General features: G+C 37.7%; 1 protein-coding gene and 4 non-coding genes across 6 annotated transcripts; all 5 read left to right on the top strand.

Moving 5' to 3' along the window:
- Window positions 1–2,562: 2,562 nt before the first annotated feature.
- Nop58 (NOP58 ribonucleoprotein) lies at window positions 2,563–25,180 on the top strand. Of its 2 annotated transcripts, none has more exons than XM_034498838.2 (15): window positions 2,563–2,944; window positions 6,441–6,517; window positions 8,355–8,407; window positions 11,389–11,510; window positions 13,647–13,783; window positions 15,138–15,202; window positions 16,530–16,664; window positions 17,713–17,858; window positions 18,287–18,413; window positions 19,162–19,325; window positions 20,199–20,333; window positions 20,586–20,647; window positions 22,552–22,685; window positions 24,116–24,282; window positions 24,939–25,180. In XM_034498838.2, the coding sequence occupies exons 1-15, from the start codon at window positions 2,900–2,902 to the stop codon at window positions 24,987–24,989; spliced, it is 1,620 nt and encodes a 539-aa protein (XP_034354729.1). In that variant the 5' UTR covers window positions 2,563–2,899; the 3' UTR covers window positions 24,990–25,180. The 2 variants fall into 2 exon arrangements, with proteins under 2 accessions (XP_034354729.1, XP_034354730.1); XM_034498839.2 differs by lacking the exon at window positions 2,563–2,944 and adding an exon at window positions 8,627–8,742 and having other exon boundaries at window positions 6,439–6,517.
- On the top strand, window positions 7,744–7,830 carry LOC117706456 (small nucleolar RNA SNORD70). Its single transcript, XR_004606547.1, has one exon. It is a non-coding gene; the product is annotated as a small nucleolar RNA SNORD70 (small nucleolar RNA).
- On the top strand, window positions 8,524–8,607 carry LOC117706454 (small nucleolar RNA SNORD70). Its single transcript, XR_004606546.1, has one exon. It is a non-coding gene; the product is annotated as a small nucleolar RNA SNORD70 (small nucleolar RNA).
- On the top strand, window positions 17,915–17,993 carry LOC117706462 (small nucleolar RNA SNORD11B). The gene has a single exon (XR_004606551.1). It is a non-coding gene; the product is annotated as a small nucleolar RNA SNORD11B (small nucleolar RNA).
- On the top strand, window positions 18,453–18,536 carry LOC117706460 (small nucleolar RNA SNORD11). The gene has a single exon (XR_004606549.1). It is a non-coding gene; the product is annotated as a small nucleolar RNA SNORD11 (small nucleolar RNA).
- Window positions 25,181–27,174: the final 1,994 nt, after the last annotated feature.

The following is a 27,174-nucleotide window of genomic DNA, read 5'->3' as shown; positions in this document are numbered from 1 at the left end:
AGAGCACTGTTCTTTCAGAGGTTCTGAGTTAAATTCCCAAGGATCACATGGGGGCTCACAACTGTCTGTAATGGGATTTGATGCCCTCTTCTGTGTGTCTGAAGACAGCTACAGTGTACTCACATAAAGTAAATAAATCTTTAAAAAGAATTATAAATCCTTATGCCAATATTCTCCTATTTCACAATACCTCCCATATTTGGTTTTTCAAATTTTATCATTTTTATTTATGTATAAGCCATACAAATGTGGGTGCCTGAGAAAGTTAAAAGAGCAAATCAGATACCCTGGAGCTGAGCTTACAGGCAGTTGTGGGCAATTGGAACTGAATTCTGAACCCTTGGAAGAGCAGCAAGTGCTCTTAACCATCGAGCCCTCTTCCCAGTCCCCCATATGTTCCCTTTAATATTTCTTTGAACCATTTTTCCTTGACCCAGTAGTTTGTTTTATAAGGTACTTCAGGGAATTTTCAGACAATTATTATCTTTGGCCAATATCCAAATCTAAATCTGTGACAGTTCTGAAGGACAGTATTGAGGGAGTTGTGTAAGTGGCAGTTTTCAAGGACAAATTCTAAAAAATGCATGGGAGAGATTTCTCATTCAATAAGAAGTATCTTTTCCTTTTAGGTAAAAAAAAAAAAACACAAATGTTTAGGTGGAAGGAAAAGACTTCTACTTTCTGAAGGCATTCCTTAGTTTAGATGTTAAGAATTACCTAATCAAGCTGGGCAGTGGTGGCACACACCTTTAATCCCAGCACTTGGGAGGCAGAGGCAGGAGGATTTCTGAGTTCCATGCCAGCCTGGTCTACAGAGTGAGTTCCAGGACAGCCAAGGCTACACAGAGAAACCCCATCTAGGAAAAAAAAAAAAAAAAAAAAAAAAAAAAAAGTCAGATCCTATTTGATTAGTAACAACACAATGATATTTGGACACTGGTAAGCATGAACTGCAGATAGAACTCTCCAGGAAATAATGACACTTGTATTAAGAACACAAGACATAAAAATAGTTGGAGTTAAAAATATATGGAGATGTGGTGCTTCTAGCTCATCCATCTGGTTATATGTCCTTTTCCCAAATCAAGCTATTGTGGTGCTATTCTCTGCCCCACTATACTGTTGTTCTCTTCCTCTCCTATTTCTTTCTCTTGTCTCCCTAAATATGATACATGTGACTGTAGTTATAATCAACTCTGCTCTTGCCTGCAACCCTAGGAAACTCTTTCTATTCACTACATGTCCATCTTTTCTGCTGTCCAAACAAAGATACTCTTTCTTCTTCTTCTATACTGTGAAATTGTTACAGAACATCAAGTTATTTAATCTTCCACAGTCTTCAATAGATTCAAAATTAGTATTTAGTCCTAGGCAACAAGGAAAGTTCTACTTCTATTGGAAGCTAGCTTTGTGGAAGAACTGGGGTATTTAAATCCAGTCATTGAACAGACAAAGCCACACAGACAGATATCTAATCTTAGCACTCTGAAGGCTGAGGCAGGAGGGCAGTGTGATTCAAGGTCAGCCTGGGCTAGTTACTGAGATCCTTTTTCAAAAAGCCAAAACAAGGCTAGGGATGTGGCTCAGTTAGTAGACTGCTTGCCTACCATGCATGGAACCCAATGTTTAGTTCCATCCCTCGGACCAATAAAGTCGGTGTGATGGCACATGCCTATAATCTTCTACTGTGGACCTGGGGTGGGGTGGGAGGGGGAATCTATGAGTTCAAGACTTCTGTGGTCTACATAGTTACAGGATATAGTTATAGTGCTACATCAAGTCCCTGTCTCAAACAAACAAATTATTTTTATTTTATTCTTTTGGTTTTTCAAGAGAGGGTTTCTCTGTGTAGTTCTGGCTGTCCTGGAACTCACTCTGTAGACCAGGCTGGCCTCGAACTCAGAAATCCGCCTGCCTCTGCCTCCCAAGTGCTGGGATTAAAGGTGTGCGCCACCACCGCCCGGCAACAAATTATTTTTTGACCAAGGTCATGCTCTGCTTCATAGTGAAGTTGAGGCCAGTTTGAGACACATAAGACTTTGCCTTAAAATAAACCCAGCCACTGAGGCTGAAAGATCCCATAAAAGAAATTGCATTGAGACATGTTTAAATTCATATCTTGGGATCATTATAAACAGACAAAGCCCCAGAAAATGTCTATATTTATAGCTATTAAAGAAATCTTTGCTGAAAACCTCTTTGACCAAAGTACCACCAGGAAATGTTCCTGGTTATAAAAATTCGCTTTTCTTGCAGAGGCCCTGGTTGGGCTCCTAGCGCCCACGTGATGGCTTATAATTGCTTATGACTGGTTCCAGGTCAGTAGAGGGTGTGTCAGATCTCCTGGAACTGATGGGACCGGAAAGCAGGTCCTCATCAAGAAAAAGTGTTCTGCGTTGTTTTAAAATAAAATGTCCCTTACATGGTGTGGCGTGGCATAATATGCTGTAAACTATATATGTGTAATTTCGATGTTATATATAATAATAATATGTGAATAATTTACACAGAACTTTTTCTTCACATAACCGCGTAGACAGAGAGCTCCCAAAAATCAGTTCAGGACTTAAGAAGTCTCGCGATATTCTGAGGCCGCCTCTTTCGTGATCTTCTGAGGGCGGGAAACACCCGGAGATGACCTCACGCTCTGCGGGATTGACCGGCAGGAAGTGACGTTGTGTCCCAGAATCCTCGCAGAAGGAGACTTCTCGTATTTGCTGCTCCATGCAGAGAGGTGTGGAACGCCTGGGCAACGTGGTTCGCCTGCCTGCGGGGAGGCGAGGGCGTTTGTGCTCCCCCGCGTCTGAGGCCTAGCGGACCTTCAGTGGCCGAAAGTTAGTCTTTTGCAGTGGCGTAAGGGCTCGCGGCTGGCCGCGTAGCGCCCTAACCTGGCCTCACCATGTTGGTCCTCTTTGAAACGTCCGTTGGCTACGCCATCTTTAAGGTAGGTGAGATGGAGTTGTTGCGCCAGAAGGGTTATGTGAGACAAACAGCTGGGTAAGACTTAAGGCGAGCCGGGACGACGGAACACGTTTGGGTGTCTTTCAAGTCCCCGGGCTCCGCAAGGATGTGAAAAATCAAGAGCCCGGTGTTCAAGTGAACACGTGGCTTCTCCGATTTTCGGGCGACCTCTGCTTTATAAGATTTGCTCAGTTTAAAAAATGGTCAAGAGTCTTTTTTACAAGTGATAATAAAAGCGTTCATTTAATAAAAATATTCCGGGTCCTGGGGATAGAACCTAAGGCTTCGAACATGTTAGACCAGCGCTCCGTCACACAGCTATACCCCCAATCCAAGATCAGTTTTAAAAAATATTTTATAATATTTATTTTATGTGTATGAGTATACTGTAGCTGTCTTCAGACACACCAGAAGAGGGCTACTGTTCCCATTACAGAAGGTTGTGAGCCACCATGTGGTTGCTGGGAATTGAACTCCGGACCTCTGGAAGAGCAGTCAGTGCTCTTAAACGCTGATCCATCTCTCCAGGCCCAATTAATTATTTTGGGTTTTTCGAGACTTTCTGCTGTTCAGGCTGCCCTGGAATTCCCTCTGTAGATCAGGCTAGCCTCGAACTCAGATCCACCTGCTTCTGTGTCCCAGGTGCTGAGATTATCACCGAAGGGCTTTAAATTTTAGGCAGGGTCTGGCTATGTAGGCTTGGCTGGCCCCTAACATTTCATTTATACTTAACTAGATTAAAGCTGGATTCCAAGATCAGGGTCCTTTCAGGCATGATTGGAAGGTTTTGAGGAGGGACTGCTGTAGTTTGTTTTATTGAAAGATTATTTTACTGTGTGATAACATGAAGACGAGAAAGGAATACCGTTCTTTAATTTAGACAACGTGAATGTTAGGTCTCAGGACAAATGTCTGGGGTACCTGTTAACACGGCAAAGCTGACTGGCCACCAGTCCACCTGTACATTCTTCAGTCCAGGAACCCTTTCTTGGTCTCCTGGTTTGATCTTAGTCTTCAGTTTTTTGTTCCTCTCACTTCTCCTGCCCCAGCTCAGCCTGGACCCTTCTAGACTCCTCTGGCTGTATTCTTTCCCTCATATCTACAATGAAACCTCCTCCCATGCCTAGGAGTGACATGTCCTCTCCCCCACCCCCTTAATGAGATTGCTTGAATGGAGAAATTTGGACTGCAAGCGACGGGATTGAACATGGAGTTGTTGGGGGATACGTTGTTCACGATTTCCAGTTCTTTCTATGTGAGGTTTGCTTACGAGCTGTCCTGATGTATATATAGACCAGGGAGTAATCATTACAAACATGAAGATTAGGGGAGAAATCTAGATGACTGCTATTAACATGAGTGTCCCTTATTTAAATAGGGAAAGGTTTTTGTGGGGTTTTGTTTTTGTTGTTTGTTTTGTTTTCCTTATTTTGTGTGCATTGGTGTTTTTCCTGCATGTGTCTCTGTGAAGGTGTCAGATCTTGGAGTTGTAGGCAGTTGTGAGCTGCCATGTGAGTGCTGAGATTTGAATCCAGGTCTCCGATCAGTTGTAGTGCTTTTAGTCCCTGAAACATTTCTCATTGTTAGAAATAGCGTTCATGTTTATTAGCTTGGAAATGGTCGAACAATGGCATCTTCCTACAATAGGATACTACTGAGATGAAGAACAGTGAGGTAGAGTGACTAGTCTATGTGCTAAGCATTCTTTTTTTTTTAATTTCTTTTTTCTTCTTTTTCTTTTGTTTTTGTTTTTTCGAGACAGGGTTTCTCTGTGTAGCCCTGGCTGTCCTGGAACTCACTCTGTAGACCAGGCTGGCCTCAGACTCAGAAATCCGCCTGCCTCTGCCTCCCAAGTGCTGGGATTAAAGGCGTGCACCACCACCGCCAGGCTCTTTTTATTTATTTCTTAAGTCATAGTCCAGTATTTGGTGATTTTGTGATAAACATGCTGTGTGTTATTACTCTATTGGAAAGTTTTGATATTATGTTGAAGTTTTCAGTTTATAATTATTTGGTATTTATATTACCAATCCCTTGCCTATGAAATAGGTATATTCTAGTCCTAGTGCTAGTGATTGTGAAAAGGGAATTGCATACTGTGTGATGGTGAGTATTTTATGTGAATCCATCCAAAAAGTAGATTAAACAACACTAGTTGCTGCCTTCTTTTTCTATGATTTTTCAAAATGCTAGAATATGAATTAGATTTTGAGAGAAAGCCCTGTTGGCACAGACTAATGCCTGTACTAATGAATTAATGGAAGTGAAGAGCTCTGATTTAAAGTTCCAGACCTATAATAGTGACTTAATGAGATCCTGTCATAAAAGGTAAAGAGAGGGCTAGGGATATGGCTTGTAGTAGGGCACTTGTGGCCCTAGGTTCAATTTCCAGATATTCTAATACCTTCAGTTATATTGGCTACAATTTTTTTTTTTTCATGCTTGGGTTAGCAGTGAGTGTTCTATTGCTGCTGCTTGGACTGCTGCCTTCTTGCAGTGTGCTATAGCTGTGTTTATGAGTACACTGTTGCTTCCAGGTTATAAGCTACCATCTGGTTGCTAGGAATTGAACTCAGGACCTCTGAAAGCAGTCAGTGCTCTTAGCTACTGAGCCATTTTTCCAACCCCAAATTAATTATTTTAAGATTAGACACCTGTGAAAACTTTATTTTGTTCAAATTGTTGTTACTAATAACAACAATATATGGTAGCATGATTGGGTATAGCCAAAGTTTTGTTTGCTCTACAGGTTTTGTAAATAATTTGGATAACTATTAATCATCATGATTTTATTACATTTTCTTTGTTGCTTTAACTTTGGTTTTAAAAATGACATTTTGGGACTGAAGAGATGGCTTAGTGGTTAAGAGCACTAGTTCAGAGGACCTAGCTTCCAGGCACCCAACTACATGGTGGCTAGCAGTTATTTGTATCTCCAGTTCTAGGGGACACTCTTGCCCTCCAACAGCAGGCATGCAGTCAGTCGGTACACATTCTGGCAAACACACTCACATATAAAATAAAGAGAATGTGATAGAAATCTTCGAAATAAAACAATTCTGTTAATTCCATTGTTCTAATACTTTCTCTCTTTTTTGTTTGTTTTTTGAGACTTTCTTTTTAACTAGAAGAAAATGTGAATTTTTCAAGAGTTACTCTCTAATTTTTTTTGACTGTTGGTGAGCAGTGAGCATAGTTAGTCTCTGAATAATTAGAAATTGAGACTTGTGTGGATAGGGTAACTTCTAATACATATTTTGCTATACTACAAATATATATTAGATGGGATGGCTCTATATTGTTAAATTTTCATCATACAAATTAAAATTTAAAGCACTCATAACTTATGCTCCATAAGAAAACTAGCTTATTTCAATAAGAGAAATATTTTTCTCCCTGTATTTTATGTGAATAGTTGTTAGCTTGACATATAGTTCTATATGTCTAGACTGCCTTTGAAGAAAACTGGTTTATTGCAGGTCCTGAATGAGAAGAAACTTCAAGAGGTTGATAGTTTGTGGAAAGAATTTGAAACTCCAGAGAAAGCGAATAAAATGTAAGTAATCTTGTAAGAATTTAGATGTAGGTCGTTTGTGGGGGCTTCCTCGTTTGTTACTTTCAGCATTTGGGTTTTTGGAAATCTGTTTTATGAACAGTGTTAGTATGCATTTAAGGCTGGATTTTGTTTGGCTCTATGGGCATTAAGACAGGGTGTAGCCTTTGCTGTCTTGGTACTAGTGCTGTAGATCAGGCTGACATTGAACCTCCAGAGTCCTAGGATTAAAGGTGTGCACCACCACCCAGTAACTGGGAACATAGGCCATTACAGCTAATTTGTATTGTAGACTATGATGGACAATAACCCAAGGTTAATATTTCATGGGATATTTGAGGACACACTATATCATGACTTAAATGTAAACTTCTTTTAAAAGAAGGAATTGTATAAACCATGGGGAGTTTTCGTTTTTGTAGGTTGATGATTCAAAGGCTTTCTAACTTACTCTGTAGTGTATTTATCTTCCATGACTTTTATTTGTCAGGTTTTTGGATAAAACTAGGTTGTAAATTCTTGGTTTTAAAGTACACCATGTTTCTTCAGTCATGATTTTGAGAAGAAAGTAAAATAGACAATGGTAACTAAATTTGTTGAGGGGAGAGCCAGGAGGCTTTTCTCAGGGTAGAGTCAGGGTCAACATTTAACCATTCTTGAATCATCTTGTGAAATAACCCACCAGGTGCATGTAGTCCTGAGGAGAAACTCTGATCCTATTGCTTACCTCAAATGGAGGGGTCATATCTATGGATGTCCATATTTGATCATTAGTCTGCTACTGCTAATAAATACACAAAAGAGTAAAGGATGGTTAACCCAGAGAAAGGGCAAGGTGAGATTAATATAGAGTCATCATTGTGGTTCTGTCACTAATAGCATTGTTGAATGAATTGAGTATGTGTATAGCCAGGAGATGTTCACAATATGCTGAGGAAAATCATGCTCCACAATGATTGGTTTCATATAATTCCACTTACACATTTCTGTATCCTTGAATATTTAGACAGGATCTGAGGGATACAGATGGAGTACTGTTATACAAGCGTTAGGGTAGGACAGGAAAGATGCAGTCAGTACTTTTTTCATAGCATCTATATGCATTTGGATTATCAGCATTTGCCTTTCCAGGTAAGAAAAATTAATTGTTCAACTAATACTGTTTTAAGGAATGTAGAAGGCTTCATTTTTTTCATTTTAAAGTGTTACATGCTTTGCTGGGTTAATCTTTATTTGTTGTCAATGATGTATACCTTTTGGAACTGAGTCTAAGTGATTTAACAAGAATTCGTCACTACCACTGAGACAACAATGGATTAACTAATACATTTTTTTGCACAGAAAGCACTATCAAACACAAACTATATAGGTGATAATGTAGAATAAGTCTGAAAGATAAGCTATTTTTCAATCACACCTGGAGGGTGTTTGCTTGGCTGAGGATATAACCCTGGTCCTTGGATATACTAGGAAACCTTCTACCATTTAACCAAATTTCCAACTTTTTTTTATTTGTTTGGTTTTTGAGACAGGATCTTTTTGTAGACCAGGCTGACCTTGAGCTTACTAGATCCTCCTGTCTCTGCCTTTCAAATGCTGGGGTGTTAGACCTCGCCTTTGGTCTTTGTGTTTTAATAAGTTGGAACAAGGTGTGGAACAACTTGTGATCCTCTTGGGTTGGCCTCTGAATAGCTGTAATTATAGACATACATTACTATATATCTAGCAAGTTTATTTTACTATTAGTATATGCTATGGAAACATCTAGCTTCTATTTTCTGGCTATGTAGCTTTTGCAGAATTATTTCTTTCAATAACATTTGTTCTCTTCTAATTCTAGAGTAAAGCTAAAACATTTTGAGAAATTTCAGGATACAGCAGAAGCATTAGCAGGTAAGTAAGAATTTAAAGTAAGAGAAATTTCTTTTTTCTTTCCTTTAATTTAAAAATGTAGCATTTTGTTTTTCTTATTAAAAGGTTATTGTCTTCAGTTGCCTGAGTTAATCTTCCTCAATGTTGTCAATGATGCATCTTATTGTAACTGAATTTAAGTGATCTAACCCATTCGTCACTACCACTGAGACAACATTGAGTTAGCTTTTTTCACCATAGGGTTGGTTTCCCCCATGTGATGAGAGATGACAAGTGGTTAAATTGATCTCCCTGTGGAAACCAACAGCCTAATGCTGAAGCACAATTCAGTAAAAGCTGTTCTACAAGGGACCAAGGTAATGTGGTCATGTACCCAGCTCTCTAATCATTTTATTAATTCAAGGGTAAAGTTGAGAATAGCCACCAGAAATAAAACAATTGGTAGTAAAGCTCGCCAGAGTATACAAAAGCAATATCAATATTAAGAATTGAAAGGAAGTAGAGTTCTTTAAATATACGTGTGCACACCAAAGGGCATGAGAGCTTATATAAGGAAACATGTTTGTTTTAATTTAAAGGAAGGGGTAATTTAGAGCCTTCAAATTTGGGACATGTTGGGAACAGGCCTCCCAATTATTTGATATGATTTGAGAATGAAAATGGGTTAAAACTAGACAAGAATTTTACAGGTCTAAACACTTTCATTAATCACACATGGGGAAAAGATACTGGTTTTGGTGGGGTAGTGACAGGAGTAGTCTCCTGACTACTGAGACATGCCACCATACTTGGCCCACTCTATTTTTAAGACCCACTCACCATAGTTTAAATTAATCTCTAACAGGGTTTCTCTTTGTAGCCCTGGCTGTCCTGGAACTCTGTATACAGGTCAGGCTGGCATTAGTCTTAGCTGCCTGCCTGTGCCTCCCAACTGCTGGGATTAAAGGCATGACCAAACACAAAAGCAAGTTTCTGTACTACTAATAATAAACATTTTTGGAAATGAGGAAACTATGTCAAGAATTCCATTACAGAAACTTCTACAATCAATGTCTTAGTTTTTCTAAGATTTTTGTTTTGTTTTGTTTTTTTGGTAACTAATTGTATATTGTCTCTTACAAGTTGGTTTGTTTGTGGGGAGGGGAACCCTGCAACTGAGGATGACCTTGAGTTTATAGTGGTCTTAGGCAAGCACTTCAACTGGCTAGTATCCCAGGTCCTATAAGGCAGCTCATGCTGGTGCGGGTACACATGCAATAACACATGGATGGAAATCAGAAGAAAATTTTGGGAAGTCACTTATCTCCTTTTCAGCTTTACTAGAATTCCAGAGTTGATTGAATGGCAAGCATTTTACCTATGGAACCACCTTCCTGGTCCTATAAGGCAGAATCAATACTGAATAACTGTAGATTAAAGTACACAATTTAGATTTTGTAGAATTAATATTCTCTGTTGGAAGTTCATGTATGGCATTTCTTTATCATTTTATTTACTCGGAGAGGGGTACAATTGTCTCAGGACAGTTAGTGAGAGTGTTCTGTTCTCTTTACCACATGGGTCTTGGGAATCAAATTTAGGGGCTCAGCTTGGTGGCAGAATCCTTGGCCCATTGAGGTATCCTGCTGGCCCTGGTTTTGTTACTTTTTAAAAACTTGGTTGATTGATATATGATATGTAAATGGCTGTTTCATCTGTGTGTGTATCTGCACACCAAAAGAGGGCATTGGATCCCATGGAACTCCAGTTTTAGATGACTGGGAGCTGCAGTGTGGTGCTGAGAATTGACCCCAGAACCTCTGAAGGATAGTTTAGTTCAGCCCCTGAAGTTACTATATGCGCAACAGTTTTTTGAAGTGATAAGTACTGTTTGAGGAAGATGGTAACTTAAAATGGAATCTAGAGTTAGTCTAGTGTAGAGATTTTATACTTAAAAGAAATACATTTAAGGAAAGGGCTATTGTGTGTTAGATTAAAATTAAAATTGGGTGATGCAGAGGATTACAAATTAGAAATGGGCTGGAGAGACTGGCTGCTGTTGAAGAGGACCCAGATTCAATTTCCAACACTCACATGGCAGCTCACTGATGTTCATAATCCCAATCTGATGCTGTTCTATGGCCTCTACAGGCACTAGGCATGCACTTGGTGGGTAGGCATACATCTAGACAAAATACTCATATATGTAAAACAACAAAAATTTAAACTAAGAACATGAAATGCAATCTTAATTTTAAAGAGTTTTTTTTTGTGTGTGGGGGGGGGGGGGGCTAAGGATTAGGCCCAAGGCCTTTCACATGTTAAACAGAAACTTTATCCCCAGTCCAAAGACTAAAAAGCTTAAAAGAATAAAGGAAGTCTCTTTATAAAAAGATATTTGGAACCAATGTACACAGTATTAAAAGGCAGAAGGAAATAGCCAGGGTTTAAAAAACCCGCTCATAGTGCTGGGCAGTGGTGGCGCACGCCTTTAATCCCAGCACTCGGGAGGCAGAGGCAGGTGGATTTCTAAGTTTGAGGTTAGCCTGGTCTACAGAGTGAACTCCAGGACAACCAGGACTACACAGAGAAACCCTGTCTTCAAAAACCAAACAAACAAACAAAAAGCCACTCATAAATGGCCAGGCATGATGGTGCACTGTTTATCATCCCAGCACTTGAAATGCTAACAGCAGTAGGCTCATAAATTTGAGGTCAGCTGAGACTATAGAGTGACCTATAAAAAGAAGTTGAATCCTAACAATTTTATTTATTTTGGGATAGGATCTCACTTTGTACACCCAACTGCCTTTAACTCAAGTTTTCCTGCTTCTTCCTGCCTCCCAAGTACTGGGATAAACTTTGTGTATTGTACCTAGCATTAATAAACTGGTTTTATAAAACATTACAGGAATAAGTTTTATTAAAAAAATTTGTACCCTTTCAAAAGAAATGTTTTGCTTTAAAATTTATATCAGAAGAACTCTCAGTTATAACTCTAATTTTTCTGTTTTCCTGCAAAGCATTCACAGCTCTGATGGAAGGCAAAATCAATAAGCAGCTGAAGAAAGTTTTGAAGAAAATAGTAAAAGAAGCCCATGAACCTCTGGCTGTAGCTGATGCTAAACTAGGAGGGGTCATAAAGGTAAAGTCGGGCTGAGACTGTGGCTTAAAGGGCAAGTCACTATTCTTCCATGCCTCTTACTGCTGCAAAGCCTGCCCTTTGTGTTCTCATAGTTGATGTTTTTCATTTAGGCAGCATAATTGCTACTAGAAGTTTCAAAAACAAGTATTCCTTGTACACTGTAGAAAATAAAGATGGACAAAATGATAATCTAAGATAATCTGGCCACTCATGCTGTCTAGTCACATTTTTTATGATGATCCTCATATAATCTAAAATTTTTCCTGTTGAATAAAGGTGTGTTTACTTGAAATTTTTAGTAGCAGGCATAAAGAAGTACAAGAGGGGAACGCATTAAATGAAATAGGGTGATGCATGCCTGTGCGTGTGATGTTATAAAATACTGGTCTATATGAAGGAATTAGCAAATATATGTGAAGTGGACAGGGAAGATGTTATGATCCAATCAGTTGTTTTTTAAAACATTGTTTTCTCAATGTTGAATTTGTGTGCCACAAATTCCAGGGTCAATAAGATACTTGTTACCTGTGTTTATACTATTCATTGATACTGTTTGGTAGGGGTATTTGAGAGACACAATTATCCATAGGGAAAAGATCAAAACTTTTGATGTTACTTTTGGTTAAAATGCTGTGAGTATATATAAATGCTTTGGAATTTTAAAGCTCAGTAAGTGGCTGAAGTGGTGGGTGAGTGGTTAAGCGTGCTTAATGCACTCCTGCAGAGGACCAGGCTTCAGATCCTAGTACCAGCATTACACAGCTCACTACTACCCATCATTCAGTTACAGGGGATTTGATAACTCTCTGGCCTTTGAAGGCACCTGCACTTATCTAGTGCACAAAAACACATGTGGTGGGTCTGGAGAGATGGCTCAGTGTCTAGGAGCACTGACTGCTCTTCTGATGTCCTGAGTTCAGTTCCCAGCAACCACATGGTGGCTCACAACCATCTGTAATGGAATCTGATGCCCCCTTTTAGTTTGTCTGAAGATAGTGACAGTGTACTTATATATAAAATAAATCTTTAAAAAGAAAAAACTCACCTACACAAGTGATCATGACATGAGACAGGAGATGGAGCAGTCAATGAACATCCATGAATTCCAACCATGAATTGCCTGATGTCTCTGAGTTTATGACAAGACTCTTCAAAATCCTCTGGCAAACCTAGTAGTGGCAGCAGTAAAGCAGGCAAAAGTGGAGCTGGCAAAAGGAGGTAGTCAGGCCCACAGCTGCCATCGCACTAATTTGGCTCTACCAGGTGGCATCCAAGTCTTGATGGAAAACTGAGTCATCCTGAAGTTGATCTCCTGCAACTGTTGTCTATGTTAACTACTTCTTCTTCTTCTTCTTTTTTTTTTGTTTGTTTGTTTGTTTGTTTGTTTTTTGAAGACAGGGTTTCTCTGTGTAGCCCTGGTTGTCCTGGAACTCACTCTGTAGACCAGGCTGGCCTGGAACTCAGAAATCCTCCTGCCTCTGCTTCCCAAGTGCTGGGATTAAAGGCATGTGCCACCACTGCCCGGACTATGTTAACTTCTTAACACATGTTTTGTACTTGGTACATAAGAAAACCCAGCTTTCATCCTTTGTACAAGGCCAATATAATGTCACTGAATTAATTACAGTGTCCTATGGAAAATGACATTAATAAATTACAAGAAGTACTATACATTATGTATATTAAAGAGGTCCAGAGATTAAGAAACTCACATGGGTACATATGCAGATTTTAAAAGTCTGAAAATCAAATAAAATAGCAGAGGTCCAATTAGTCCAACAAGGAAAAAGTCAGATTTAATAATGTTTTGCATCTTGGGAATTATACAGCCTAGCTAGAAGGGTAATGCGAAGGTTTTCATATTTGATTTCCATCAACCTTTTTACAAACATACTAGAAACAAATACCATGTACAATTGAGAAAAGTGTGGGTGGGTGGGTGGGTGTGCATCCTTAGATCAATATTGTCTTAAAATATCAGATTCCAATTACGTAGTTCATGCATATCATTCACGGAGGCTGAGGCAGATTGTTACAGTGAGTTTGAGGTGAGTCTGTGAATTCTTAAAAGAACTATCTGAAAACCCACAAAGATTTCAAGAAAACTTTTTAAATTTAATGTCAATGTTTTTATAGGAAAAATTGAACCTCAGCTGTATCCATAGTCCAGTTGTTAATGAACTTATGAGAGGAATCAGATCGCAAATGGATGGCTTGATTCCAGGGGTAGAGCCACGTGAGATGGCAGCCATGTGTCTTGGATTGGCCCATAGGTAAGTACAGGAAAATTAAATGCGCTTACTTGTATGTATATATACATATCCATATACATCTATGCTAAAAATGTATAAGTATTCATGTGAGGGAGATGCTCCTGTTACCCTCAAGAATAAACTTGCTCAGCATCAATAAAGCTGATAGTAATAAAACCATGATATAAACCAGTGTATACTTTTTGGATTTTCTAGACAGGATTTCTTTGCATATCTCTGGCTGCCCTGGAACTCATTCTGTAGACCAGGCTGGTCTTGAATTTAGAGATCCACAAAAAAAAAAAAAAAAAAACCAACCAACTGCTTCTTTCTGATAAAAATCAGCCTTTTCTTTAGTCTTCTGTTTTCAGATATTATACAAATGCTGTGGTAATTCTTTTACTTTGGAATATATCAAGGGCCTACTGTGTAAAAACAAAAAAAACTATAAATCAGTATGACTTGCTCTATCCTATTAATTACCTTGCCATAACAGATGAATTTATACAGAAATGTAAGCTATATTGGTACAGGTGTATTGATCCTCACTATGTGTCAAATTCAAAGCTAGCTGTACTAAGCTATACTAAAGCCCTTCTAAATAGGTATATAAACAACCTATTATAGTATCACTAAATTCACATATCGTAAAATAGTTTTGCACAGCACATTCATATCTAGCAGATTTTTTTCCCAGTTACAAAAACAATACAGACGAGAGTAGAGATTTAGAACTAAACTTTTCAAGACGAATTTAGTATGCAGTATGCCATCAAGATTAATTTACCCAGGCAGTGGTGGTACACGTCTTTAATTCCAGCACTTAGGAGGCAGAGGCAAGCAGATTTCTGAGTTTGGGGTCAGCCTGGTCTACAGAATGAGTTCCAGGACAGCCAGCGCTATACAGAGAAACCCTGTCTAAAAAAAACAAAACAAAACAAAAAAAGATTAGTTCACTGAGCTTGTGACATGGGTATATAACCCTGGTACCTGAAGCTGTGGCAGGAAAATACTGACTGGGTTCAGAGGCCATCCTAAGCTCTACAGTGAACCTCTGTCTTGAAAGACCAAGGAGTTTTAGGAAATAAAACTCATTTTATAAGGTATTTGATAACCCCTCCAGAACCCAGGTAAAGATCCTGGGTATGGCCACAGTTAAAATTCCCAGGGGGTAGGAAGAGACAGATGATAGCCAGTTCTTAGTTGCTAGCCAGCCTAACCTGTTCTGTAAGTTCCAGTCCAATGAGAGACCCTACCTCAAAAAACAAGATAGATCTCTAGCCTGCACTTAGGTACCTTCTCAAGTGAACACACAGATGGGGAGGTTAGTTAAAGTACTTTGTAATGTCTAATTTATTTCTCTTCATTTCCCCAGCCTGTCTCGATACAGATTGAAATTCAGTGCTGATAAAGTGGACACAATGATTGTTCAGGCAATTTGTAAGTGCGTGGCAGACTGATCTGTTTGGTTGTTTTTTCCTGACTCGTGTTACTATTTTTGTCTGTTGAGAAAAAAAAGATGAACTAAGACTTCAATGAGTAGATAATTGTGAGAGCAGAGTAGAAAAAAATACAAATTTTGATTCTCTTGATAAGGGAATGTTGTTAGTAATACATACTGATTGATCTCATTTTCCGTGAGTGTTAAAACTGCAGGAGGGATCTTTATAATTTATTTTCACCTGTCCTTTTTAGGTTCTCATAAATTGAACAATTTTTTAAAATATCAAAGTTGCAGCATTTGCAAGTAATAAAAATCGCTTTGACTAACAATTCCATTATGTATCAAAATAATTAAAATCATAAGACTTAAGTTCTTTTGGGTTATCACACCTATGTTCATAATCATATTATTTACTATCGTTAAAAAGGGAAACTTAACCATCAATGAATAAACAAAATGTAAATATAGAACACACAAAGTGAGGCCATTTGGCCTTTAAGAGAAATAACAATGCATGCCACCGTGTGGAAAACTTCATCTGTGAAAAGAAACTAAACAGTGTACAGATGTATACAGATGTTTACAGATGTGGCTCTTCCAAAGGAGCAGGATTTAATGCCCAAAGTGGATCATACCCATCCAGTTCTAGGATAGTGTGTTTGTAACACAGGAACATTTTTTTTTTTTTTTAGAGGCAAATCAAACACAAAAGAGAAATTGCTCATCCTTTTGCTCATGAGATGCCTAGAATAGACAGGGAGATTAGAGATTCTTGGAAATTATAGGAGAGCAACAGGAAGTTATCATATATAATTATCATACGTATATACAAAGTATACATGTTGTGTGGCCTTATGTATGCCACAGAGCTTGTGTGTCAAAGACAACTTTTGGAAGTCTCATTCCCTTTTCCATCATGTGGGTCTTGGTGCAATGTTGGACTCAAGTTATCAAGCTTGGCAGCAAGTGACTTCACTCCCTGGGCCATGATGTTTGTTTGCTTGCTTGGAAATGGAGTCTTACTATGTAGCTATAGCTGGCCTGGAGTTCACTATGTATGTACATCAGACTAGCCTTGAACTGCAGCGCCCTCCTCTAGATGGGTGATATTAAACCTTTAGTACTTGGCTCTAGGGGTGTTTTTTAAAGAGTATCAGATATTCAATTTGGAGCATATTCTGAAAAGAGATGGTAATAATTTATGTGTCATAAATGTACTTTATGCAACTAAGTTTTTACTTAACTGCTTTAAGGTGATCTGTTATGTTATTAACTCCTATCATCAGTCTCACTCATTAGTTCTGTTTTTATTTCATTTTACAGCCTTGTTAGATGACTTGGATAAAGAACTAAACAACTACATTATGCGGTGTAGGGAATGGTATGGCTGGCATTTCCCTGAGTTAGGGAAAATTATCTCAGATAATTTGACATACTGCAAGTGTTTACAAAAAGTTGGTGAGTTGATTCTTATTGAGAACAATAAATTTGATATAACTCAGTAGGAATTGTATTGAATACTTAAGATTACTAAAGTTTTTTTAAAACACTTTGAACATTTACTTGTTTTTTTTTTTTTTTTTTTTGAAACAGCATTTCTTTGTGTAACTTTGGCTATACTAGAACTCACTCTGTAGACCAAGCTGGCCTCAAATGCAGCACCCTGTCTCCAGAATGCTGGTATTAAAGGTGTGCACCACCACTGTCCTGACCAGTTGTTGTTGTTGTTTTTTAAATAAACATGGCTTCTTCTGAATGTCTAACTTTGTAAATAACAGATAAATAGCTCCTAATGAATCCATCTGACCCAGATTCCAACGATTATAGTTTATCACCCAGTACATAAAAATATTGCTTTCAACTTTATGATAGATTTTTAAGATTACAGTTATTTGGCCATACTCTGGGAATACTGAGTATGGACTTGGCCAGTATTTAATAAAGCTTGCTTCAAATTTGGCTTTTAAAAAAAAAAAAGATTACAACTATGCATTGGCTTAGATTCTAAAAGTTGATTACATGAGAAATTCAAGGCAAATGTGGTTGATTATTGCATTGTTCTCCTAAAGGCAGGTTAAACAGGCAGAGTGCATGTTAGGACAGCAGTGTTAATCGTAAGTGATCTCAAGCTGTGTTATTAACTCTGGCTGTGAGGGCCAGCAACATTTCCAGTCTCTTAGACTATGAAAGAGAGCTTCAGCTGGCAGTCCCAGGACTTCCAGAGGCAGAAAAGCAGGAGGGTCTGTGAGTTCACCAGCTTGGTCTTAAAGAGAGTTGCACAACCAGGGCTATACAAATAAACCCTTTCTCTCAGAGAGAAAAAAGATCAGAATATTGTATCTATGAATGAGATTATTTTTCTATTCTCAATTGGCACCTTTTCTGAAATTTATGAGATGTTTTATCTTATTTTTACCTAAATGTTTTTTGAAGAAAGTCTATTTCTAAATCAAGACTTTGCATAAAGAAAGATAATACTGGTGCTTCATCTACAAAAATTCCATAGGGGACAGGAAGAATTATGCATCTGCCTCTCTTTCTGAACTGCTGCCTGAGGAAGTAGAAGCAGAAGTGAAAGCAGCCGCAGAGATCTCGATGGGAACTGAGGTTTCTGAAGAAGATATCTGCAACATTCTACATCTGTGTACTCAGGTACATCACACCCACAGAGGATGTAGTCGAGGTTTTCTAAGTCTGTAATGATTTGCAGATGGCAGTGATGATTTATATTTGTTCACCTGACCAATATATGAAGGTGTACAGTCACTACCTCTTCTGATGCCATCTTTTTGGTGTATTTAGGTCAAGATGGTGAGATAAATGATGAGTGAAGTCGTATACATTACAGACACAATTTTATGTTTAGTTTTTGCTTTTATGGGACAGCTCTGTTTCAGGCTCGCAGGCTGGCCTCTAACTCCCATTCTCATAGAATCTCAGTCCACCCTGTGGTGTCGAGAACTGTCAGTGAGTTGGCTGTGTGTTTCCATTTGTGAATATTGGAATCTAATATTTTCAAAATGAATGAATTACGTGCTTTTCATAGCATTTTTTTTTACTTATTTTATTTCTTATTTTAGGTAATTGAAATTTCTGAGTATAGAACTCAGCTGTATGAATATCTGCAAAATCGAATGATGGCCATTGCACCTAACGTTACAGTCATGGTTGGAGAGTTAGTTGGAGCACGGCTTATTGCTCATGCAGGTGACAGTTTTAATGTGATTTGTAAGGACTAAAGACCGTGTGTTCGATGATGACCTCTGATGCTTTGCCTGAGTTCTTTTTGAATAATGAGGGCAGCTTCAGTCACTACCTCTTCTGAGACACTGGTCCTTGGTCAAAAGGATAAAGTTAGTTCATGTTTTCATTTTTGAGTCTTAAGCTCAGTCCTCAGGATCAAAAGGAATTCATTAGTTCAAGTTTTGAATGAATTTTTAAATTAATTAACTGGACACAATGCTGTCTCTGCTTTGCAGATCTCTTTTAAAGCTGAAAGAATCCTTTCAGCAGTATCAGACAAATACTCCATTCAAGTACCCTTTGCCTTGAGTTTGTACCATTCGTGTTTTATGTATTTCTAACTGTATTTCATGCAGTAAATCCAGCAGAGTATCTTAGTATACATCTAGATCCATTTCTTCATTCACCTATAGAGGGTGAAATTATTCTGACTCAATACTAATGATATGACCTAATAAATCTACAGCAATGGCATGCTTCATTTTCAGTTTTAGAGGATGGATCAGATTGCTAATTAATGTCTATATCACTTTTGTGAACTTGTTACTGAATGTACGTTTTTCAGTTCTCCAGTTCATAGCTTTTCTTGCACTAGGAATACAGGAAGCATTAGGGTTTGCAGGGAGATCGATAGACTAGTATAGAATCTTGAGTATACCTGGAGGTACATTTTTTTAAATTTTTTTCTTTCTTTTTTTTTTTTTTTTTTAAGGTTCTCTTTTGAATTTGGCCAAGCATGCAGCTTCTACAGTTCAGATTCTTGGAGCAGAAAAAGCACTTTTCAGAGCCCTCAAATCTAGACGAGATACACCAAAATATGGGCTTATTTATCATGCTTCTCTTGTAGGCCAGACAAGTCCCAAACACAAAGGAAAGGTGAGTTAAAGTTTTTACTTTTCAAAGTAATGTTTTTTGGGTGTTTGCCAGTACATTCACAGGTATATGTGTATACTACTTGCAAAGCTGGGAAAAGGCATCAAATCCCTTGGTACTGCAGGTTTTAGTGGTTGTTTCTTCTGTCATGTCTACAATGAACTGCATCTAGGTTCTCAGTCAGACCAGCAAATGCTGTCAATATCTGAGCCTTCTCTCCAACCCATGAGCTTTAATTTTTTTCTTCACTCATTTTCTCCTACTATAATTGTAGTGTACAATAACACTTCATTTTGTTTTACTTTACTGTATTTAAGTAAAAGGCATATCTATACATTATAAGAAACCAGTAGGCTGCTACTGACATAAATATACAGTTGAATATACAATGTACTGAACATTTTCTAAAAACCAGATTTGGAGGTCTATTTTACATATTTCTGTGTTTCTATAGATACCTACCCAATTAAATAGGATTAAACTGAAAATTTGTGAAATTCACGGCCACTAACAGAAATAAAGTAGTAAACAGACATCATAAATTTGTTAAAGAATAAGCTTATTCTCTCTCTGAGACTGAGTGTAAGGCATCACACGTGCTGGGCATCATTTGTAGAACCAAGCTATACTACCAGCCCTGAAGTATGTATGTACATGTGCAACCGAGATAGAGGACAACTCGGGTCATCAGATTTTGGGTTCTGAGTAAAAGGTAGGAGGGACAGAGAAAAAGACTGAATTTGACTTTTCATTAATAGGCATAGAATAATAATAAGTGGTAATGTGCTTTCCTATAATTTTCTCATTAGTAAGCAATTGAGGATTTTATTTTACGTTTTCTGAAAAGAAACGTTGTTGCCTCTCATTTGTTGATAGATTTCTCGAATGCTGGCAGCCAAAACTGTTTTGGCTATCAGATATGATGCTTTTGGTGAAGATTCCAGTTCTGCAATGGGAGTTGAGAACAGAGCCAAATTAGAGGCCAGACTGAGGATTTTGGAGGACAGAGGGGTAAGAACCACACTCTGCCTGCAGCAGATGTTAGCAGCCTGTCAAAATTTAATGAAGTATTTCATGTTAACACTGCTTTTTTTTTTTTTTTTTTTTTTTCATATTTCTTAGACAGGAGCTGATGTGCTAATAGTATTTGCCATTGAAACATGTTTATTCAAATTAGCAAAAACTTTATCACATACTACGGCATGCTATGTCCAATAGAAGATGTGTTGTAGATTTTGATGTAATTTTCATTTTTCTTTTTAGATAAGAAAAATAAGTGGAACAGGAAAGGCATTAGCAAAAGCAGAAAAGTATGAACACAAAAGGTAAAGTCACTTAAGAATGAAAACTTGGTTTTGTTAATTTAAATGTATTGACTGTTTGGTTTTTTTGTTTTGTTTTTTATTGTAAAGTTAAGACACAGCAGTGTGGACTAATTCTTAAGAAAATTGGCAAGGGGCTAGAGAGATGGATCCGCAATTAAAAGCATTTGCTATGGTCATCTTTCAGAGGACCCAAGTTTTTGTTCCCAGTACCCATATGGTTGCTCACAACCAGACACACTTGTATATAAATGTGCATTCATACATGCAGACAAAACGCTCAGTTGTTTTTCCTTCTTTTTTTCTTTTTTCTTTTTTTTTTTTTTTTAATAAGACAAGGAGACTGGAGCAGTGGTTCAGAGAACCTACTATTGCAGAGGACCTGGGTTTAATCTCAAGCACCCACCTGGCAGCTCTCAAATGTCAGGCATTCAGGAAATCAAGTCTTTTTAAAAATGGCAAATAAAAAAAGAATCACATATTTAGCTTGTCAGTGGTTTGAGAAATGTATGGAGTTGTAGAATAGCTAAGTAAAGCTGACAGGCAAGATCTTTTGTGTGTCAACAATACTTTAGATCTTGTGAGCAATTTCCGGGAACATCTTAATTATAGTCACCGCCATGCTGTCTGTATATCCATTTCTTACATAATTTTTCCTTGCCATTTAGTTTTCCACATTCACTTTTAGTTTTTGTTTTTATCATAGACAAATTTTATTTTTTGCATGTACTTGTATGTATAGAAGTGCTTATGTGGGCAAGCCAAAGCTTTCATGTGGAGAGTAGAGGGCAACTTTTATGGGTTGCTTTGCCTTCCAATCTGTAGTCTCTGGGATTGAAATAAGATTGGCCTTGGCATCAGATGTTTTTATTCTTGTTGCCCAATTGCTGGTTCTTCATCAACATGGATTTAATTCAGCCATTTTACTTGTTCTGAAGTGTTCCGTTTGTTTAAAAGCTTAAAGAGGTATCGCTTCCTGACAGGCTTAATAAATAATAGTCCATAGTTATAAAGAGTATTGAGACTTTACTTGTATGTTTTAGGCAAAATGGGATTTGTGAGTTACAATGACTGAAATGAGGTTGTTCATCTTTTATAGTAAACAGTATGTATCAAGGTCCTTCAGAAAGGGCTTGAGAAATGGAGGCAATATGGCTAGAAATTGAGAGTGTTCGTATTTGCCTAGATAGAAAGTTGAAAGCCAGTCTGAGCTACACAGGACCCTGTTTTGTTTCTTTTATTTATTTATTTATTTTTTAAAGAAAAGGCAAGATATTGCTATATTGCTCTTCTGTCTGGCCCGGAATTCAGAATGACTCTTCCTTGGTATCTCAGTTTCTGGGGTTTAGGCATGCTGTGTGAATTTCAATGAAATCATAGGACAGAGCAATATTTAATGACATCAATTATAAGCATATAAAGTCCATTCAGTTGTCTCTTTGTATGTGGCCTTTTATTACTAAATGGTTAATATTTGCAGCTTGTAAAGTTAAAACACCATTCATCTACAACTGTGCTGGACAAAATATTATCATTTCTGTACCTAATGTAACACATTAGCCTTGAGATTTAGTTGACTTTATAGGGATCTGTGTGTCCTTTGTTACTTGACAGCTTGTGGTGTTTCTAAATGGGATTATGTAACTAAACATTGGCTCAGTGCGGTTTTACTTTGAGTTACTTGGAAAGTGACTTCACTTGATCATTTCCATGCTTTTCTAGGTAATAGTAAAGTAATAGTAAAACCAGGCACTTCTTGACAGTGACTGACCTAAACTACCCTAAAGCCAATAGAACTAAGCAGCATTATGTGCTTTTGAATTAGACAACAGTATTTGCTTTTCTCTTGAATTATTTCAGTTACAGGTATTTGTAAAGATTTTCCACAATTTATTTGGTTTTTTCAGTGAAGTGAAGACTTACGATCCCTCTGGTGACTCCACACTTCCAACTTGTTCTAAAAAACGCAAAATAGAAGAGGTAGATAAAGAGGATGAAATTACTGAAAAGAAAGCAAAAAAAGCCAAGATTAAAATTAAAGGTTAGTTTGAATTTTCAAAAAGAAAAACAAACAAACAAAGAACAATGCATTTTTATTTATTTTGTTGGGGATGGATGGGGGAGTGTGACACAGTACACATGTGAAGGACCCATCATGTGACTGGGTCCAGGAATTGAACAGACTTAGGTCCATAGGCTTTTCCACAAATGCTCTATTTTCCATTTAATTTTTTGAATAATAATACTCTCAAGTATCTTTCTTTTAAAACCATAGCTTTCTTAAGTATTAGAGAAATGCCTACAATTACATTAATTGAAAACTGATGTTTTACTATGTCTTTATATTCTTTGGGTAGTTAAGAGAATGTTAAATTAGATTTTATAAAGTAATATAAGTGTCTTTAAATGTGTAGAGTTCAGTATATTAGTAGATTACAAAAGCTTTAGTGTGGATGTTGAATTGGGTGACTTTAGGATTGATAAAGCAGTGGTTTTCTTGATTCTTTGGTTCATAGAGTAGAAGACTATATTGCAGCCCGCTATTCATTATCAGAGTAGTAAGTCTTATTTCTAGTTTTTCAAAACAGGTTCCAGAACGCTATTGACAGTTTCATTTGTATATTAGCCCTTTGGCTCTCTCATGAACCTCCAAGCCATCTACCCAAATACATGCTTCACAGAATTCTTGCATACTCTTGACTTGATACCCACTTTCCTTCATCTTTGACCTTTGTGTTGGAATTTCAATGTGTTTAACGCCTTCTTAACTATCTCCCTAACTTCTGCTTAATTTTTATCCTTAGTATTATCTTTGATTGTCTGGTATATTTATTTCATGTGTCTCCTGTCTCATGAATAGTCATAAGGATAACAGTTCTTTGGGTGTGCTGTGGTCGTGCATATGTGTTTCTAGATACTAGAGATAGACCCTAGAGATGAACATTAGGCATGTTCTTCCTTAGTTTTGTCCTTGTCTTTTTAAGACAGTATCTCACTGAACTTGAAGTGCTATGCTTTCTAGGTTAGTTAACCATCCAGTTACGGGAACACCTCTGTCTCCTCCCCCACTATGGGGCTGCAGGCTTGCAGCACTATGTCTGACTTCTTCCTTGTGCTCGATAGCCAAGTTTGGGTCCTTATACTTGTATAGTAGGCACTTTACCTATTGAGTCATTTCTCTACTTTCCGGATCAAAACTTTAAATTTAATCAAACATTATTAAGTAGGTAAAGATACAGAAAATTTCTCCTCTTGACCTCCAAAACCATTCGGCCATGTAATTGATTCACCTTTGTTTTAATGCTGACTTTTATTATGTAATAGCTGATTGTGAAAAATTATTTCAGCTTGGTTAGATTATTTTAAGGTTAACAGTATTAGGCAAGGATAAAAGAGTTGACTATAACGACAGAAAGAAAAGCATCCTAGGGTTTTGAAGGACGTCTAATACAATCATAATTCTTACACCAGCTGAAGTAGAGGAGGAGATGGAGGAGGAGGAGGAGGAGGAGGCGGAGGAAGAACAGGTAGTAGAAGAGGAGCCGACTGTAAAGAAGAAAAAGAAGAAGGATAAAAAGAAACACATAAAGGAAGAGCCACTTTCCGAGGAGGAGCCATGTACCAGCACAGCCGTTCCTGTATGTTATCTTGGTGTTGTTTTCTTTTGAGTTTATTTCAGGACATTTAAGCAAACCTTAGGCATATAGATGTTTATAATAGGTACTGCCAGAAATGACCAGGTGTTTGATAGGGAAAATGTAGTAGAAAGTAAAAGTGCTTGATGGTATTTTTTGTTACAGAGGCCACTTCTCAATTTTGCTTGTGTTTTTTTGTTTTTTTGTTTTTGTTTTGTTTTGTTTTGTGTGTATTTTTTTCAATGTAGGGGTGTTCTGTCTGCATGTATACCTACATGCTGGAAGAGGGCCTTAAGATCCCTTTATAGATGGTTGTGAGCCATCTTGTAGTTGCTGGGAATTGAACTCAGAACCTCTGGAAGAGCAGCAGCTCTTAACTGCTGAGCTATCTCATAAGCCCTCAAATTTAGTTTCTTAACATGAAAAGAGTTTACTCTGCTAAGAATTGAACCAAACTAAAAGCTTTATGCTTGTAAGGTAAGTACTGTCACCGTGCTGCCCCCAACTCATGGTTATTGAAGCCTCCTTTGATGACATTACAGTTGTAGATTTTCTTAGTACAAAATTTATTTTCTAAGAGTAGATTTTGCACTTTATAAGGAAATGTTAATTGTAAAATGACCACTATTTCAAAAAGCATTCTTGTTGGTTATTTTCAGAGTCCAGAGAAAAAGAAGAAAAAGAAGAAAAAGAAAGATGCTGAAGACTAATATAAAGGAACCATAATCCTGTCACCCGGAACACATCATGTTTAAGATTCATTTGGGAGCATATCAGATGCTCTAAAATAATCAAGGGAGGTTGATTATCTGTAGCTTTTCAGGCTTTTTTGTGTCTTGACATCAACTGTTAACCTTAGAGTCTTTGATACACAAATAAAAATATTTTCTTTGTATTATAAGGCAGTTTTGTGATCTCTTTATATATTAGGCAGAGAATCTAGCCCTTTCTATGTTTGACTTAGCATTAGATAAGTATTGTTATTGTTGAAAAGTGAGTTGCCAATGATTGGAACTTCCAAAATTTTAATTAGCTTTTTGGAAGGTGGTTATTAGACAAACCAATTTAAGATGTTATGTTTTTCCCTTGCCTTCCCTAATTTTAAAACTGAGAACATTCTGCTATCTGCTTCAGAAAGGAAAGTGGTTGTAATTTTTATCATTCACTACTTTTGATGTGTTTTTTGTTTTGTGTTTTTTTCTTATTTTAGACAAGGTCTTATTTTGTAGACTCACTGTATAGCCAAGAATGACATTGAACTTCTGATGCTCTTGTCTTCCAAGTGACAGGATTACAGACTTGTGTCAATGGTTTTATGAGGTGCTGGGGAGCCAGTCCACAGCTTCACTCATGCTTGCCAAACACTTTACCAACTGAGCTACATTCTCCAGCCCACCTTTTTCTATTCTTAAAGGTCATGAGGGAATGTTTCTTAGTTTAAAATCTTTGTGCTGGGGAGGGGTGGAACCCAGAGCCTCACTTGTGAACTACAGCTTCAGTTCTCTGGCCGAGGCCTGTGCTTCTGTGTGTCTCTTGTTTTTCTTGCATGTTTATGTGTGCACTACTTGCATGCCTTTGTGGAGGTCACAAGAGTCCATTGGATAACCTGGAGCTAGAATTATAGATTGTTGTGAGCCAGTATGTCACCCAAGGTCCACTGTAAAGAACATTGGCCCCTGTTGATTTTTACATTAAAATGACTTTCTCTAAGTAATACAAGGTAATTCATAATTTACATAAAATACCTAATAGAAACTTTAGCTTTTCTTAGCACTTTGGCTCATGGTTTAAGGGAATTTGGTAACAATTTTTGGTCATTGTTTTGTGTTTGTTTTCCTTAGATAGAATCTCACTATGTATCTCTGGCTATCCTAGAACTCAGAGAGATTCCCCCTGCCTCTGCCTCCAGGTCCTGGGATTAAAGGCATATGCAGCCACTGCCCTGCTTGTTTTCAACATTTTAAAGGCTTGCAATCCTAACTGCCCAGCACACTCAACAAAAGACATAATATGCTGTTGTGATTAATTTTATGTCTAACCTTAAGTACTATATCTGGTTTATTTATTTGATTGGACTTGGCAACTCAGCATAAATTTTATTTTCATATTAGGTCTCAACTATTATACTTCATGCTACCTGCCTATCAAATCTCTTAGAGTTGAGAGTTGAGAATATTGTGTAGTATGAATAAAGACATAGTGCCACTAACAGAAAATTTATCATTCACCTCTTTGATCCTAATATAAATGTTTTTAGAATGAACTGTAGCTTCCCCTTAATGTCTAGATCGTGAATTTCACAAAATACAGAAGAGCTATATTCCCTAGGCATCTCTTTGCAGTTCTCTGTAACCTGGTTCTTTTGCCTGTGAAAGTTACCTTTAGTCCACTTGATTATTCTCTTACGGTGAGTTTAGCATTGGAAGTAATGAATTTCAGCATGTGTAAGGCCATTATTTACAAGTTTTTTTTTTTTTTTTTTTTTTGAGACAGGGTTTCTCTGTGTAGCCCTGGCTGTCCTGGAACTCACTCTGTAGACCAGGCTGGCCTTGAACTCAGAAATCCACCTGCCTCTGCCTCCCAAGTGCTGGGATTAAAGGCGTGCGCCACCACTGCCCGGCACAAGTTTATTTTTTAGCCCAGGTGTATCACGTAGAATAACATGGGGTAGGGTGTTGCTCAAAGGTCCACACTAGGGTAGCAGCCAACTACCCTAGGTTACACTCAACACCAGAGCAGAAATGTTTTCAGAAATCAACTTTAAGAACATAGGTGAGTTCATTTACAGAAAAAGATTTGTATGTCAACTTCCTGACTTAGTGGGTATGTGAAAGCCACAGGGCAGCTTCTGTTGTGTGGATTCTGAGCGCCAAGGTCACCAGTTCTAATACATCT

The sequence above is a fragment of the Arvicanthis niloticus genome, chromosome 3 (assembly GCF_011762505.2).
Source record: "Arvicanthis niloticus isolate mArvNil1 chromosome 3, mArvNil1.pat.X, whole genome shotgun sequence".
Taxonomy (NCBI): Eukaryota; Metazoa; Chordata; class Mammalia; order Rodentia; family Muridae; genus Arvicanthis; species Arvicanthis niloticus.
This window is presented reverse-complemented; position numbering and strand designations above follow the sequence as displayed.